Below are 16502 nucleotides of genomic sequence, written 5' to 3' on the forward strand. Positions count from 1 at the left end.
TTAAGAGGTTAATTGTCTTAGCAAATTGGCCCATTCAAATTAATCTTCCTCTTGGACCCTGAATAGCTTTGATTGGTGTCACCAATATCCCTAATCCCCTCTTTGATAAATGACATCAAGTGTGTACAGGGGACGGAGTTGAAGATGGGATGGAGGATTGACAATAAATATTAAGAAAATATTCATTATGTAAAGACAAATGAGTGAGGAGCCTTGCTTCTTGGATTTTTTTCACAATGAGGTGGGAAAAGGGCTGGTCATGGGAAATTGCAGTTATTGAATTAGAGAGTGTTAGAGATGGAAAGGCCACTGACTTTGTCCTCCAGGTGAAGAAGCCAGGAATGGATGTGGCCACATAGGTAGCAGTGAGAATTGAGCCACCTTTCTCTTCACACCAGGCCCATTTCTCTCCTTGGGCCCCTGGGGAGCAGATGCAAGGAGGCAAAGTGCAGAGAGAATTTGGGAAGTTGTGGAAGGCACACTGTGGGGCTGTCACTTTTTGCTCACAGGCACTGCCTGCAAGGAGAATCCCTACGTGTTGATGACCGTGAGCCTGCATGTGTGTGGTCATGTAAGGAGCTCTGTCCCCTTTAGTATAAGTTCCAAGTGGGTACAAGTACTTAGGAGGTCCAGAAAATCAAAAATGGCTGCGCATAATTTACCTTTCCCATTTTCTATTCACATATACAGAATGAAACATAAGGATGATTCAAAAATACCATGATGCAAGACTTCCGCAGTTATTTCCAGCACAAATTATTTTTTTACCTACGAAGAATTGGCCTTATTCCAAATAGACTTGAAATTGTGCTTTTCTATTTCTTTTATATAAAATGGCAACTCTTTCCCACGAGAAACAGCCTTTTTCTTTAAATGCAAATCATCCAGGGCTTCTGGTATCACCGATCAGTGTATCCTGCCTTTCATATGGCTGTGAGGAACAGAGCATGATTTCAAACATAAGTCGGTTTGGCTGTTGGGTTTATCATCTGGAAAGAAGGACAGAAGCCAGCTGAGTTCCGGCCGTTGCCTCCAAAGTGACTTACTCCCTAAGTACAGAGCCAGTGAGTTCCCTTCTAGATGATACATGAACACGGATGAAGCGGTAATTTTCTAAATTCCATTCTGATTAGTGGCTAGGTAAGAATGACAATCTACGTGATCTCTGCCTAAAATAAGCTGGTTTCTCCTCCTCTTTTCTGATACCTTTACTGGGACCTCGTTACCCTTGAGCTTTGGCAACACTCAAACACAACGCAGAGCAGAGCAGACGCTCCAGAGCCCAGCTTCTCCCTGAGCCCTCTCCCTACAACCCGCCGTAGATTCGCTGCCATGGGCCAATCTGTAAACGGGGAGTAAATTTCACAAACACCGTGTCGAAAAGAGATAACTAAAGAAAAGAAAAAAAAAACTGATGGAAATCTGCTCTTTTACCTAAGAAATCATCCCATCGTTCCCCCACAATTCAAAGATTTGACGTTTTGACTGTTTGGGGACCATTCCTCCCTAGGGATACTTCAATAAAACTGAACTCCCCTCAGGCCATCTGGGTGACGGTGTTGTCATTTCGGCTGTTAAGGATAACTGTACACAGATCCACAATAACAGAGGACGTCCTTTTATTGGCTGTCCACAGGAGTTTGGTCACACAAGGAGGTGAAGACTGTGGCAGGTGTGGTACAACACAACACCTCGGCTAACTACTAAACAGAAGGTTAACTGATGCTTGATGGGATAAAACTCCGGCAGCCCTCCGCAGCCCAGGCGCGCCACCTACCCTTGTAGAATTAAGCTGAAGAAGCTGGCGACGGATGGCGTGGTCCATTAGTCTTGGTTTGTTGCACTGTCTTCCCATGAAACAGCACTTGAGAAGTCACAAAATTAAAGAAAAAAAAAAAGAAGAAGAAAGAAAGCAGCAGTTGTCTTTCAATACCATCACCACCGTGAACAGACTGCAGCGTGGCATGCAAGTCCACATCTGGTCATTGTTTCCCTTTAGGTTTTTCTTAAATTAACAAATGGAATGCCATGTCTGTTTCAAATATTAGTAGCATAACACTTAAGTGCAATTTCAGTCCGGCCACAAGTGTCATAAACCTTCCGTGTATCTGTCCCAGAACAGCAAGAGGAACGCCCAGGCAGCCTCCTCTCCGCCCAGACTCCGACTGGGGGCCCCCGGAGGCTCCTCCCTCCCCACGCCCACCCTCCATATTCCGAACACCTGAAAACAGCTATGTCTCTGTTTCCACCGTTATCAGAATGGTCAGGGTGGGGCAGAAAATTCAAATGGAACCAAGCTGCCAGCCTTTGGGTCCTGCCCGCCTCTGCCATCAGAGGGGGATCCGATTTTTCTCCCAGGGCTCTTCCTGCCTCAGGACCTGGAGTCGTCGTGGCCACCCCGGCACTGGGTCGCCGGAAGTCGCGGTGGGGCCGTCCGTCCGTCGCTCCTGCTGTCTGCAGCCCCCGGGCCGGGGCCCCGCGGTCACACGGAGCTGAGCTTCACTAGGCCGCGCACCGAATCCTCGTGCAGAGAGTCCTGGCTGGCGAGGCCCAGGACGTGCATGGTGCGACTGTGCGCCAGCGGGCTGCCCGCCAACATCCCGGGCGGCGAGGGCGCTTCCTCCGGGGTCAGGAACTGGTGGCCCACGTGCTCCTCTTTCAGGGGCAGTATGTCTGTGAGCGCGGCCTCGGCGGCGAGGTTGGGCATGGAGGAGGGCGGCGTGGGCTGCCCCAGCGTCAGGCTGGCGCAGGGCGTGCCCAGGCCCGGCTTCCCGGGCAGGTGCAGCTCATCGCTGGCTAGGCTGGGCTCGCTCTGCAGCAGGGGCGTGGCCGCGGCCTGCAAAACGAATTTGGTGCTCTGAATGCACTGGTCTTGGTCGCACTGGAGAGCGGGAGGGAGCCAGCAAAGAGGAGGCGAGAGGAGTTGGCAAGGGGTGGGGAGGGAAGGGGGCACAGGGGGCAGGGAGGGGCGGGATACAAGAGAGAGAGAAACCCGTTAGTGACACCTGGGTCAGGGAGGGCAGAGAGGGTGCACCGTAGCTCAGTTCCATTTGGAGACACCTGGCTCCTGAACAGCTGCTCAAACTAACAGTCACCCACAGGTGTCCTGGGAGTACCACGCAGCCGCAGGCTTGACGCCCCGGCCCCTGTTCGCAGACAGGACCTAATTTAAAAACACTCCCGTGGACAGAGGCACGGGCCTTGCCACCTGCAGTGGCCTGAGGCCAGTGCTACTTCTATGCTGAAAACCACTTTTACCACATTGTTTTAAAAGTACAGGGGCCTGTCCACCCATTTCCCAGCGGCATTATTCGCAATAGCTAAAAGGTGGAAGCAAGCGTCCATCGACAGATGGACGGAGAAACAAGATGTGGTCTGTACAGACATGGAGTATTATTCAGCTGTAAAAAGGAAGGCTATTGGGCTTCCCTGGTGGCGCAGTGGTTGAGAGTCCGCCTGCCGATGAAGGGGGCGCGGGTTCGTGCTCCGGTCCGGGAAGATCCCACATGCCGCGGGGCGGCTGGGCCCGTGAGCCATGGCCGCTGAGCCTGTGCTCCGCAACGGGAGAGGCCGCGGCAGTGAGAGGCCCGCGTACCGCAAAAAAAAAAAAAAAAAAAAAAGGAAGGATATTCTGACACGTGCTGTGGCATGGATGAACCTCGAAGACATCATGCTTAGTGAAATAAGCCAGATACAAAGGAAAAATACTATATGATTCCACTTATATGCGTTACCTAGAGGAGTCAAACTCAAAGAAGGTAGAATGGTGGCTGCCAGGGTCTAGGGGGAGGGGTTGGGGAGTTACCCTTTAATGTATGGAGTTTCACTTTGCAAGAAGAAAAGAGTTCTGGAGATGAATAGTAGTGAGGGTTGGATAACTGTGAATGTGCTTAACGCCATTGAACTGTACACTTAAAAATGGCTAAAGTGGTACATTTTATATGTATTGTGCCACTCACACACACAAAAAGAAAAAGACACGGTCAACGGGAGCCCCTGAGGGCCTGATCAGACTATTGGTAAAAGCCTTAGAATTCCTCGCTGCTAAGTTTTCAGCAGCTTCGAGAACCATTAATTGAGCTGTGGTTTTTTTAATCTGTGAAAGAGAATGTCAACATTTTACAAAATATTTCCTTTTCTTCGAAGTGTTCCTAAATCTTAATCTCGTGTCCTTTGTTTCACTTTACCCGCTGGGCAAAGGAAATAGTGGAAACACATTTTTCTAGCTGGGGGAATTTGGGTCTCTGATACTGTTGAAACCCTTCCCTTGAGCTGCGGGCAAGTTTCCGAATAACTCGGAGATCCTGAACTCGAGTCTGTGCGGTGACTTGTTACCGAGTTTCAGGGGCAGGTGTGGCTATTAGGGGAGCTTATCCTGACTACGTCTGAGCAATAAGCGAGGCGCTCCACTGTTTCTGAAGAAGTTCTTAGAACAAACACGTCTCCCTTCTTTACGGATGCATGTCGTATGGGTGGGTGCCTTGCTCAAGACCTTACAGATAAAAGTAGGGGATGGATCTGGGGTTTGGGACCGGGATCGTCTGACGGCAAACCCCTTTTCACCACCGCATATTCGACAGCTAGTAGGTGCTTAAGAAATGTGACTTGTCCATTATCCCCACTCTCTTTTTCCTGAACTCTAGAGTTACCACTGAACCACGTACTCATAGCTTTGTGATGGAGGGACCTTGCCATCTTCCTGCCCAGACGCACACCTAGAACTTCCAGCACTCACCCGCCTCCAGGCACAGAAGCAAACCAAACCATGCAACGCAGCCTTCAGGGGAAAAGAGAGTTTTCCCGAAGTCACACTTCTTTCACTTCTTCTGCTTCAGTGTGTGTGTCCTTCCTAGCCACATGGGTTTCTTTCTAAAATCATGAGTGGTGGGCCATCCCCCAGCCGGCCCCCAATCCTCCATGAGGAGGTGGAAGAGACACCGTCTCTAAGGAATTTGCGGGTTTTAGAAGTTCAAAGACCTTGGTTTCAGACAAGAGTAAAGCTCATGACGGAGCTTTAAAAAGGGAAAGCAAATCCTGGCTTTTCTCTGATGGCTTCATTCCAGCCAAGGGAACTTCAGGACGCTGAGAAGCTAGGAGAAGGGTGGGAAAGGGCTGGGGGGTGGGTGGAGGGCTACTCGGATGAGACAAAAATGCCATTAAAAAGTGCTTGAAAGGGGCTGATTGTTAGGCATTGACAGTCATTTAGTGTCTGCATTTTCCCAATCGTCACCCGAATCTTTTGCCACACCAGTACTTATCCACTGGGCAACTGCGTAGCCATCTCTGCTCTTGCAGGGAGTTTCGGCTCGGGGCAGGGACCCTTGCTGCTGTGGGACAGCACAGCTGTCGGAGCTGCAGACAGCTCGGGTCCACTCACGCTCTCCAATGCTGTCAGTTCCGTTCAGCACATCGGCTCAGTCTTGACAGAGCAGAGGCGGAGAAGAGCAACCTTCCTGATTAAACATGCATCTTCTGGAAAGTCTCCCAGGGCTCTGGATATACTGTGCTTTGCAAAGAACATTTTATGAAAATCACCATTTATTGCTCTGGCGTTGCCTCCATTTTCTGTAGCTCAGTGCAGCCTCTGAGCCGCCGCCCCCTGCCCGTGACCCCAGGGCTGAGATGCTGCCCCAGCCAGAGAGCTCCTGCTCTCAAGCCAGGCCCCTTCCTGGATGATGGAATCTTGTTCTCAACTCTTCCTTCTGGAGCCCTCACTCATCCTAATACCTCGGTCCACACAACACGCCCAGCTCTGGGGAAAGATGAAATTGCAAACTAGATTTGCTGGTCTCTGTTGACAAGAAGAAAGCCTTTTTTTTCTTAAATTGAGAACTGATTGATTGGCAAATTCTATTGCCAATAGATAGATTGCCAAGGGATCAGCCCAAGTAATTCTGACTGGCTGGCTCCAGACTCACAGGAAAATACTGGGGCTGGCCAAAAAGTTCATTCGGGGTTTTCTGTAACATCTTACAGAAAACCCCAAATGAATTTTTTGACCAACTCAATAGATTAGAGGTCAGAGCTGGAGGAGATTCCCAAGGTCAGGTGGCACAAGCATACGGGGGAGAGGCGGGCTCCCCACTCTCTTTATCTCTTTCTCTCTCTGTCTCTCCGGTCAAGTGTCCTTTCCCCTTCCCTGGTCACGCCTCTCCAGCCATGCCCTGCAGCAGAGCTCACGGGCACCCAGCAGAAAACCCTGGGACAAGAGGGCTGCCAACAGTGGTCTGTTAAGTTCCTTAGAGCTCACGTTCACCGGGAGGTCGATGTGGAGTTTGAGGGGCCCGCTGAGATTTTGCACTAAAGCATCCCTGCGCTGACTTAAACGAGACACCTGTGAAACAGCACAGCATAAACTGGTTTTGCCTCCTTAAATAGGTTGTTGATTAATCAAACAAGTTATTTACGGAGACAGCACTGCGCGTGTGCAAGATGGGACCCCCATGTCTTCAGGATGAACCTGGAACCGGGAATTTTTCACTTTATGGAACTCAGAGAAGTTTGTGGAACTCAAAGTGTTGCCACTGGAGCCCTTTTGGAAGTGAGAAGTCTTTCAGTAAGGAAAACCTGGCTCCCAGCAGCACGAGGAGCTTGTACGGACTGACTCAAGACTAGCCAACCAGCTTCCAAGTTTGAAATTCCCCGAACCCCTTAAAGTTCGCCTGAAACCTGGATGGAGGAGACAGATTTGAGTCCTGCCTCCTGTCTCCTTGAGAGTCAACCTTGCAATAAAGCTCTTTCTTTCTTCAAAAGCTGGTGCCATAGTCTTGGCTTCTATGCACATTGGGCAGTGAGTGAGCCCTTGCTAGGTAGCACCTGGAGGTGGGTTTACTCTGAAGCTATGAGCTTAAGTCCAGGGCCTATTGTTTGCTTGCTTTCTAAGGCCTTGCTTGTTGTTTTGTCTTGCATATTCTTTTCTTTTCTTTTTTTCTTTTATATAAATTAACTTATTTATTTTTGGCTGTGTTGGGTCTTCGTTGCTGAGCGCAGGCTTTCTCTAGTTGCGGCGAGCAGGGGCCACTCTTCATTGCAGTGCACGGGCTTCTCATTGCGGTGGCTTCTCTTGTTGTGGAGCACGGGCTCTAGGTGCGTGGGCTTCAGTAGTTGTGTTAGACGGGCTCAGTAGTTGTGGCTTGCGGGCTCTAGAGCACAGGCTCAGTAGTTGTGGCACACGGGCTTAGTTGCTCCGCGGCATGTGGGATCTTCCTGGACCAGGGCTCGAACCCATGTCCCCTGCATTGGCAGGCGGATTCTTAACCACTGCACCACCAGGGAAGTGTCTCTTTTCCTTAAAAAGGGCTCCAAATTGCATGACTCAGGCCCCTCCAAACCTGGGTCCACTCCTGCACACACCTATTGGTGCTTTCCTGCAGCCAAACCCACAACACGTTAAAACTGTAGCAAATCCGTCCTCAGCCTCATGGCCAGGACCCTGTTGAAAATGTGCTCCAGTTTCCCAGGAGTAAAGCTTAAGGACTTAACTATGTGAAAGAAAACATTTAGCCTAAACCATTTAATTTTTTTAAAAATCAAAACGTCACAAATCTTTTCAAAATGACTATTTTGAACAGTGACTTGTGTTATCTGACTTTAAGCACCTGTTCTACAGGGATTTGTTTAAATATTTTAAAAGATGACTGTCTGAGTATAGTTGTGGATATTTCCATTGTTATAGGGACTGCTTTCATATTAATAATGAACCTACTCTGTCCCCTCCTCCAGTTTACCTTGCGGCAAGATTGTATCAGTGAGAAGGTTGCCGGGACCACCATGAACCTAAGTGTCTAAATCCTGCTGTAACCCATAGCTTTGAAAATAGTTTGCCACATTTAAACTGATTTTTATTTAGAAGACCATTCCCATTTGGGGTGCCCAGGGACCAGGCTTTCTTCCACAGGATACTGTGTTATAATCTTCCTACTGGTTCATAACAGGACACTAAAATGGGTTCCAATCAAGGAAAGGGCAATTAATTCCACTCTACCCAGTGGAATTTATAATTCTCATGATATTAAATTTGCATGTTTTGGACATCTTTTTAGAAGAAACTCAATGACTAGGGGATATCTGATTTAAAAAAAAAAAAGTCCAGCCTCTTCCTCATTTTGCACACTGCCAAAATTCCAAGGAGGATGGGCTAATAAACCATCATTGGTTGCAATTCCCATATGAGACCTTCAAGGGACAAAATAGCCAATATTTTCAGGGTTACTGTGAAGATGACCCATGAAAAAATGTCCTTACACCTTATTTGCCCATTCTAATCCTTATTTGCCCATTTCTTCTTGATTTTTCTACTTAATTTTTTCTCTCTGGCCTCACTAATTCTCTTCTCCTAACTTCCCTCTCCATCTTTTCCTTCATTGATTTCCTTCCCTCTTATCCTTTTTCCCTCTTCTCTCTTTCTTCTTCTCCTCCTTTTCTTCCCCGCCCCTCTTTTCTCTCTGACCTTTTTACGCCACCAACCCGCCTTCCTGGCTGTTCATTCAAGGACTCATATCTTCAACCAGTAGAGGGAGACATCACTGCTCACTTTTTTCTCTCACAACTTGGAACAGGGCTTATATTCCAGCACTAACACCAAGAAGCCATGAGGTATATTTCAATGTATCTAACCAGTTATATAATCTTAAAGAGAAACAAGCAAGCAGCCAGAGATTGGACAGTGACAATCCATCACTATGAAGAGGAAATTGAGAAACTCACTGTTTTCATTCCAAAACAACACTTTAACGGTTCATATTTATCAAATATTAGATTGAACCATATGAAATTGCCATTTTTTAGGCCAAAAGTCATCCAAGTGCTGACTACTAATAGAACAGAAACATGACTGCATTTAAGAATGTCTATGGACAGACCCTTCTGTTGGCAGTATAAAACTAATACTGTCTGGAGTGCTGGAGCGTTTGCTGTGGTTGCAGTAAGTCACTGACAGGGGGCTGACTTACTGCCCAAATGAAGCGCTGGCGTTTAACTTGCAAAGAAGCTTATGGTTTCAGATGTTTGGATGTCACACACATTATCACCTAATGTTACAGTTTAAAAATACCATAGAGATAAGTTATTTTTGTTTCTGCAGGTTTTCAAATAAAATTGCTCATGTTGGAATACATTTTATTTTACTCTAGCTGACTTCTTGTTTGAAATAATCCTAGCATACAGATTAAAGGCTGCCAAAACTAAAGCTAGGTGTTTTCTAGATGGTCTTATATACAAATTAAGAATAAATAAAATTATTTACTTCTTTTGCTCCAATTCTTTCAAAAGTATTAGCATTGGGCATCGGTTATTTCTGCTTGGCTGTGAAGCTATGTTCTGGGGTCTTATGAATGCTCATTTACTTTAATAAAAACACTATAAATTTCTAAAATCCACCTAAAATATAGGTTAGGAGGAGTGCTTCCTCTTTATTCTTTTTTAAAACATTATCATTTAAGTTTGCTCAAGTTATTTTTTCTATTATATTTGATTTTTCAGACTATGCATGGAGAGTCCTTCTGTGAAACTAGTTTAATAAATCATGCAACTGCTAGGTTTAATCTTGTTTTGATATTGGATTAAGAGGATTTAAAATGAGGTTAAGTAAATATAGCAAATGATTAAAAAAAAAATCCAACAATTATGTACTATGTTAGGGTTAGGGTTAGGGTTAGACTATCTTTGTGTTTAGCAAGTGACCCCAAAGGATCACAAGTGCCGGCTTTAAACAAACTATGATCCTGATGTCATACAGAACTTAAATTATTTGACAATCACATGAGATATGCACACTAAAAAAGTGGACCATACCTGAATGTCATGACTGTGCATAGACACATTGTCATGGAAAGACCTTCAGTATAAGGTAATAATAAAAGCCAATAATGAGGAAAACAGGAATAACTAAAACATGGTCTTCAGTTGGCACTGGGGTTATGTGCACAAAATTCCAGTGTGGATCCTCAGAATTTCATGGGTGTTCAGATGACAAGGGCTATACTGGGGTCACATGCACTATTTAAATACTTTAGATGTCACTTCATTACTTCTCTAACGTTTTCTTTCTTGGGAATCTGTAGTAGAGGGAAGATCACTTAGTTACTAAATAACCATCCCCATCCCCCAATTATGTGAGATGGTAAGTTAACAGTGAATTTTCCCATTTTTCTGATAATAAGACCTCTATGGGTACTTTGCTGCCAGCTATCAATATTTACATAATTTTTCTGCCCTGCAATTATCAGTTTGTTTATCTAAGGCTACAGCCTTTACTTTTATTTCTAAAATAGTGCAATTTCCCTAGGAGCACTTTTCCTATCATTCGGGAAATGCCTTTCTGATCTAGACTTTAATAATAAAATAATAGGCAAAAATCTGGCCCAAGATACCTAGAATCTCTTTCCCTCCAGCCTTTCCTTTCTCTGCAAATGAACATGCCAAGTCTGGTGCTAAATATAAAGTCTCCAAATGCTCCTCCTTTGAGGTGAGCACTAGAAACACTCCTAGGTCAGAGGAGTCACGTTCCACGGCTAAGTCAGTATTTACTGCTAGTAGAGCGGGTAGCAAAAATGGGGGAATACGGCAATGTTGGCTGCAAAATGTCCTTTAATCACAGAGATAAGGCTTCTATTCCCAGGAATGGTGGATAACCTATACTGGACTACTACTGCCTCTGTGTACAAGGAAGTATATAAAACTGGCCAACATATGTGAAGCAAACAGTTTCCAATAGTGCACAACAGACAATGCAAGGTTGCAATCCCCGAGAGGAGGGAAACCCACAGGTGAGCCCCACAGTCAACCAGCCCTTTCCTTGGGAAGAATTTCCCAACCATGGTATAGGCTGAACAGAGCAGAGAAGTTCTTCTGAGTAGAGGAAGCAGAGGTCAGAGGGTAAGGAAGCTTAAGTGGCTGGATCCGTATGGCAGGGCATTGCAGAAAAGGATGCTGTGCAGAGAAGGGGGTCAGAAACGCTAGTAGGGGTTTCCCACACAAGTCTATAGCTGTGCTGTGTATGTGCAGGAAGAGTCCCTTCCCCCTTCCCCCCCCCCCCCCACCCCAGGCTTATGAGACAACAGCTATAATGGGGCTGAGAGAGGCGTAGAGATACTAGAAGTTGAGAAAAGTAGTGCTGGGGGACATTGATCTCATTAAAACCCCCAATACCTTGTTAACATGCCTGGCATCCAGCTATCACATTAGGAAGGCTATACCTTAGGAGTAAGAATCATACCCTAAACTAAGACCCTAGACTGGCCCTAACAATGGCTAAATCAAACCCTGACAAGACCTTTGAGGGAGACAGAATTTGGAGGTTGAGCTCCTTCAAATTAGAGGGGCATGAGAAGCATCTCGGACTTTCCATAAATCTGTACTAACAAAATATAATACAAGCCTACACAAGTTCAAGATGATTAGCCACTAATTGAACTGCCTGCTAAAACAAGGATCAACACTTCAGAAGATAAGAAAATCGTCTCTACAAATATATTACCCAAAATATAACCAATAAAATATCAATATACATACAAATAAATAGAAAAATGTAACCTAGAGTTAAGAAAAAAAGTGGTGAAAAGGCACCAAACCCAAGACAGCCCAAATATACTTAGCAGATAAAGACTTTAAGTAACATAATAATGTTCAAATATTATAGAAAAATATGGCTTCAATGAGTAAATAGATAGGGAATCTTAGTAGAGAAATGAAACTCAGCAGAGAAATTAAACAAACCAAATGAAAATTCTAGAACTAAAAAGTATAATAACCAAAGTGAAAAATTCTCTGGATTCATTTCACAGTAGATTGGAGAGGGCAGAAGAAAGAATCAGTGAACATGAAGACAGATCAGAAGAAATTATCCAATTTCTGGACCTAGAGTCTGTTATACAGAGTGAAGTAAGTCAGAAAGAGGAAAACAAATACTATATGCTGACACATATATATGGAATCTAAAAAAAAAACAACAAGGTTCTGATGAACCTAGGGGCAGGAAGGAATAAAGACACAGACGTAGAGAATGGACTTGAGGACATGGGGAGGGGGAAGGGTAAGCTGGGATGAAGTGAGAGAGTAACATTGAAATATACACTACCAAGTGTAAAATAGATAGCTAGTGGGAAGCAGCTGCATAGCACAGCGAGATCAGCTCAGTGCTTTGTGACCACCTAGAGGGCTGGGATAGGGAGGGTGGGAGGGAGACTCAAGAGGGAGGAGATATGGGGATATACGTAGCATATAGCTGATTTACTTTGTTATACAGCAGAAACTAACACACCATTGTAAAGCAATTATACTCCAATAAAAATGTTTAAAAAAAAAGAAATTATCCAATTTGAAGAGCTGAGAAAGAAACCTTGAAGAAAAATGCACAGAGCCTCAGGGACTTACCCTCTGGGGCAATATCAAATGGTTTAACATATGAGTAATTGGAGTCCCAGGAGGAGAGAAAATGAGATGAGGCCCCCCCCACAAAAAATTGAAGACATAATAGCCAAAATGTCCCAATTTGATGAAAAATGATAACTTTCAGATCCAAGAAACTGAGTGAACTCTGAGGAGTTTAATAGTGGAGATCACCCTTGGACTAGGTCAATAATTTACTTGGGTACTGATGTTTCCACCTGGACAAACCTTTAACACAGACTAAAGTGCCGCAAAATGGTTTGGGCTTAGGGGAAGCAAGTGAAGAGAAAAAAAGAAGAGTTAATGTGTCATTGGTTAACACTGTCATTTGTCACAGAGCAGAAACTGAAGTTTCATAGATATTTGCTTGGTCCAATTGTAGGTTAGATTATGGAGTGGTTACATTCAGTTCCACAGCTGGTTTTGAGACTGACCATAGCAGATTAATCATCATTCTGCATGGAAGCCCTGGGTGATGTGATTTCACAGCCCTGGGAGGAGGCTTCATGCCACTCTGCTCCGTAAGACCTTCCCACCTGGGAAACTTTTGGTATATGGTTAAGAAGAGCACTTTCCTGAGAGTCAGACTGCTAAGGACGAAAACTCAGCTCAGCCACTGGTTAGCTACGTCACAAACTTAGCTTCCCTGAATCTCAGTCTCCTCAAAGGGGCAATTAGAATACCCACGTCAGGTGGTTCTGTGAGGATGAAATGAGATGATAATGTAGCCCAGTGCCTGGCACATAGTCAATTTCTCTCTCTTTCTCTCTTTCCCTCTCTCATTGAACCAACACTCACCGAGACCAACTACCATAGGAACTAGCCTAGACAATAGGGATATAGTGCTGAACAAACAGCATTAGACATTCAGTTATGATTTTATTATTGCCTGAAATGTTTTTAATAGAGGGTAAAAACTTTCATTCACAATTAAAATTCATATATCCTGAAATTCGGCTTAAATTCCCTTTAACGTATAGATGATTGATAACAGATCTTTTGCAAAGAGCAGATTTTGACAGGAGAGAGAGGGTGAGGATAACGGGCTGTGGCAACTGAAAGCATATGGGAGGGAGTCACTCTACACACAGTCAGTATTCACGGCTACAGCGCAGCAAAGTGTAGGGTTGACAGCAGGGACTGTTGGGGTCAAAGTGTGAAGCTGGAATTGGCCAAATTCACTGAAGTTCTCTGTGCCCGTTTTATTAATCTGTAAAATGGGGATAAAATTAGTAGCAGCCTCACAGGGTCAGCGTGAGTTATCCACGTGACAGCCTTGGAAGGGCATGTGGTATGCTACGTGCCGGTAAGCTGTGGGATCTGGTAAACACTACACAGTGGGAGCATGAATGAACTGGAGAGAGGGGCTGGGGCGGAGACACGTCCGGCTTCACGGTCTGCTTAGTGCCAGCCCTGCCCGTGCAGGACTGTCTCCTCCCCCTGCACTCCTGTTAATATGGTACTTATACCACCGAAGCCATAAAGAACCACGGAAACAACGAAAAGGCTCACGCTCTAGGTGCCTGAATGCAGGCTCTGAGTTGGAAGGAACCCTGAGGGTCAATGTCCAGCCCTCCCGCCAGTGCTGACTCCTCTGTGGCCACGTTGCTGGGGGTGCCACCTCCCCCAGCCTGAACACCTCTGCGGCAGGGGCTCCTGTCTGCCATGAGCTCTGGGTGTTGGGCATTCCCCTCTTGGATTGAGTACCATCTGCCTGCCGGGCTCACCTTCCGGTCCCAGTTCTGGCTTGTGGGACCATGAAGAACATATCTCATCTTACTTCCCCAAACAGCTTTCAGCTCCTGCCTCTCCTGAACACGTTCTGACGTACTGGGGGCACTCCCAGCAGTGGGTAGGCGCCTTGGGACCAAAAAGAGTTCCCCCAGCCTTAAGCCCAGTGGAAACCTGGGTTTCCCCTAACACAGGCAGCACGGCAAGACAGGAAGCGCAGGGCGCCCCAGGCAGTTAGCTTTTAAGCTGATGTGTCTACAAGCAACTCACTACTTTATAATTGGTAATGATTTCTCCGTAATCACATGTGTGCTGGGGAACTCTTATGAAGTGAGCAAAACCCAACCTACAAATCATTTCTAAGATGTAATGAAATTCTGATGAAAGCTAAATTTAACAATTAATGAAGCTGACATATTCATGGGTCTCATAGACATTAAACATTTATTAATTTTGATTTTGCTGTTTTCTTTTCATGTTTCAGAGCTCGTAATTTTTTTTCAGGCCTTACAATTTTTCATAGTCCCCAGAAAAGCACACAGGTGCTTTGCCTGTGGTGTCTAGTGGGTAGAATGGCCATGTCCTGTCTCTTGGCCCATGGGTTAATTTGATCCTACCAAGGCCATCACTTCATGAAGCCATGTTGCCACGTCACTGCACCAAAGGGAACTCGTTCCCTCTAGTTCCTAGTTCCACATTCAAGGTGGAGCCTTTTGCAGATGTGACAAAATTGGAGGAAGAAAGGAATGAGGAAAGGAAGACAGGAACAAACTAATATTTGTTCAGAACTCCCCTTGAGCAAGCCCCTGTGAGGGGAACTTTCAAATACATTCAGTTGAAAGTTTAACCAGCACCTACTATGTGCCAGGCCCTTTGTTATAAAGTGGTGATGGGAGGGAGGTGAACATCATTATCCCCTTCTTCATTTTACAGTTTAGGAACTTAAGACTCTCGGGATGAAGTGACTTGCCAAGGTCACCCAGCCCTGAGTCAGTCACTGCAAGCCCAGACTCTCTGATCCCACATCCCAGCTCTCTGCCTTTCCCTGCTGTGTTCGGTTGTACTTAAATCTGTCCATTTGCAAAGCTTTTCCTTCCATTGTCTTTCATAATTATCCTTTTCTATTATCCTCACTAGTAGTATCCAATTAGATAAAGAAACTTGACCTGATGGGGGCAGAATTGGCAGGCATGGGTGGAGAGAAAGTTAGCAAAAGATAATAAATGCTGATTTCAAAAAATAATCTTCCAGGGGCTTCCCTGGTGGCTCAGTGGTTGGGAGTCTGCCTGCCGATGCAGGGGACACGGGTTCGTGCCCCGGTCTGGGAAGATCCCACATGCCACGGAGCGGCTGGGCCCGTGAGCCATGGCCGCTGAGCCTGCGCGTCCGGAGCCTGTGCTCTGCAACAGGAGAGGCCACAACAGTGAGAGGCCCGCGTACCGCAAAAAAAAAAAAAATCTTCCAGCATGTGGGATGAAATCAGATTAATATCTCAGATGACAAACAGGAGCACGTCTTATAGTTTCTTTTTAAATGCTAGATCGACTGGATTCTAGGATAACTAATAAAATTGATTCACATCTCCAGTATTTCAAAGTGAATTTCTATCAACCATGTCATTCCTTCCTAAGTATGGCGAAGCAAACCTTCCCCGAGCTTTCTATATAGCAACCTGCAGGGCACCTCCCCCTATCCCCAGGCATCCGAGGGTACCCCATTTCTACATATTGAAATCAGCTTCCCCCTAACTGGCACCTCCTTTTATATTTCCTGTTGGTGATGTGTATGGTCATCTTGTCACCAAGCTGAAAGGCAGGAGGCACCTCTGGCTCCCTGCTCCCAGATTTCCACATCAGCTCCATCTCCAAGTCCTGGACTGTCAAAGCCTCTTTTCTGAACCCACTCTGCTGTCCTGGCCTGTTTGTCATGGACTCTGTTGTGGGTGATTCAGGTCTATAGAGAGCAAACAGTGGGCCACAAGACTGGGTCCCTTTCAGAAACACTTCTTTAGGGGAATTTGTTCCTGATAAAGAGAGGCCACTGACTTACAGACCACTGAAGAATTTTAAGGCACTGATGGTCGGGGCCAGCCAGACTGTGAGCTCAGGTGCTCATGGAAAGACTCCGTCCCTGCCCCGTCTCCCAGGTGCAGAGTGAAAACAAAGCATCCGTCCCACACCTCCACAGAAGCATGACCCAGGGACCTCTTTGGAGAGGCACCAGTCAGTTTTTGCTGTCAATGAATGAACAGCTTGTCTGATTCTTTGCACTAAGGTGTGCATGGCTGATCTAAGGTTTTGGCTGAAGGTGGGGAGACCTGGCAGCTGAGTCCACTGCACATTTAAAGAGGGGCTGAGGGAGCGGGTGCAGACTGAGGCAAAGGG

The 16502-nt window shown here is 45.9% G+C and overlaps 1 protein-coding gene across 2 annotated transcripts in view; it reads right to left on the minus strand.

Moving 5' to 3' along the window:
• Nucleotides 1-1602: 1602 nt before the first annotated feature.
• Nucleotides 1603-16502, minus strand: part of ZDHHC14 (zinc finger DHHC-type palmitoyltransferase 14) — a 276340-nt gene continuing 261440 nt past the window's right edge. The window contains exon 9 of one of the 2 annotated variants that reach the window (XM_032651904.1): nucleotides 1603-2836. In XM_032651904.1, the coding sequence (XP_032507795.1) occupies nucleotides 2483-2836 (354 nt within the window). In that variant the 3' untranslated portion in view covers nucleotides 1603-2482. Of the gene's footprint in view, nucleotides 2882-16502 lie in introns of both variants that reach the window. The other variant, XM_032651903.1, reaches the window with a different exon arrangement.

The sequence above is a fragment of the Phocoena sinus genome, chromosome 12 (assembly GCF_008692025.1).
Source record: "Phocoena sinus isolate mPhoSin1 chromosome 12, mPhoSin1.pri, whole genome shotgun sequence".
In the NCBI taxonomy this organism is placed as follows: domain Eukaryota; kingdom Metazoa; phylum Chordata; class Mammalia; order Artiodactyla; family Phocoenidae; genus Phocoena; species Phocoena sinus.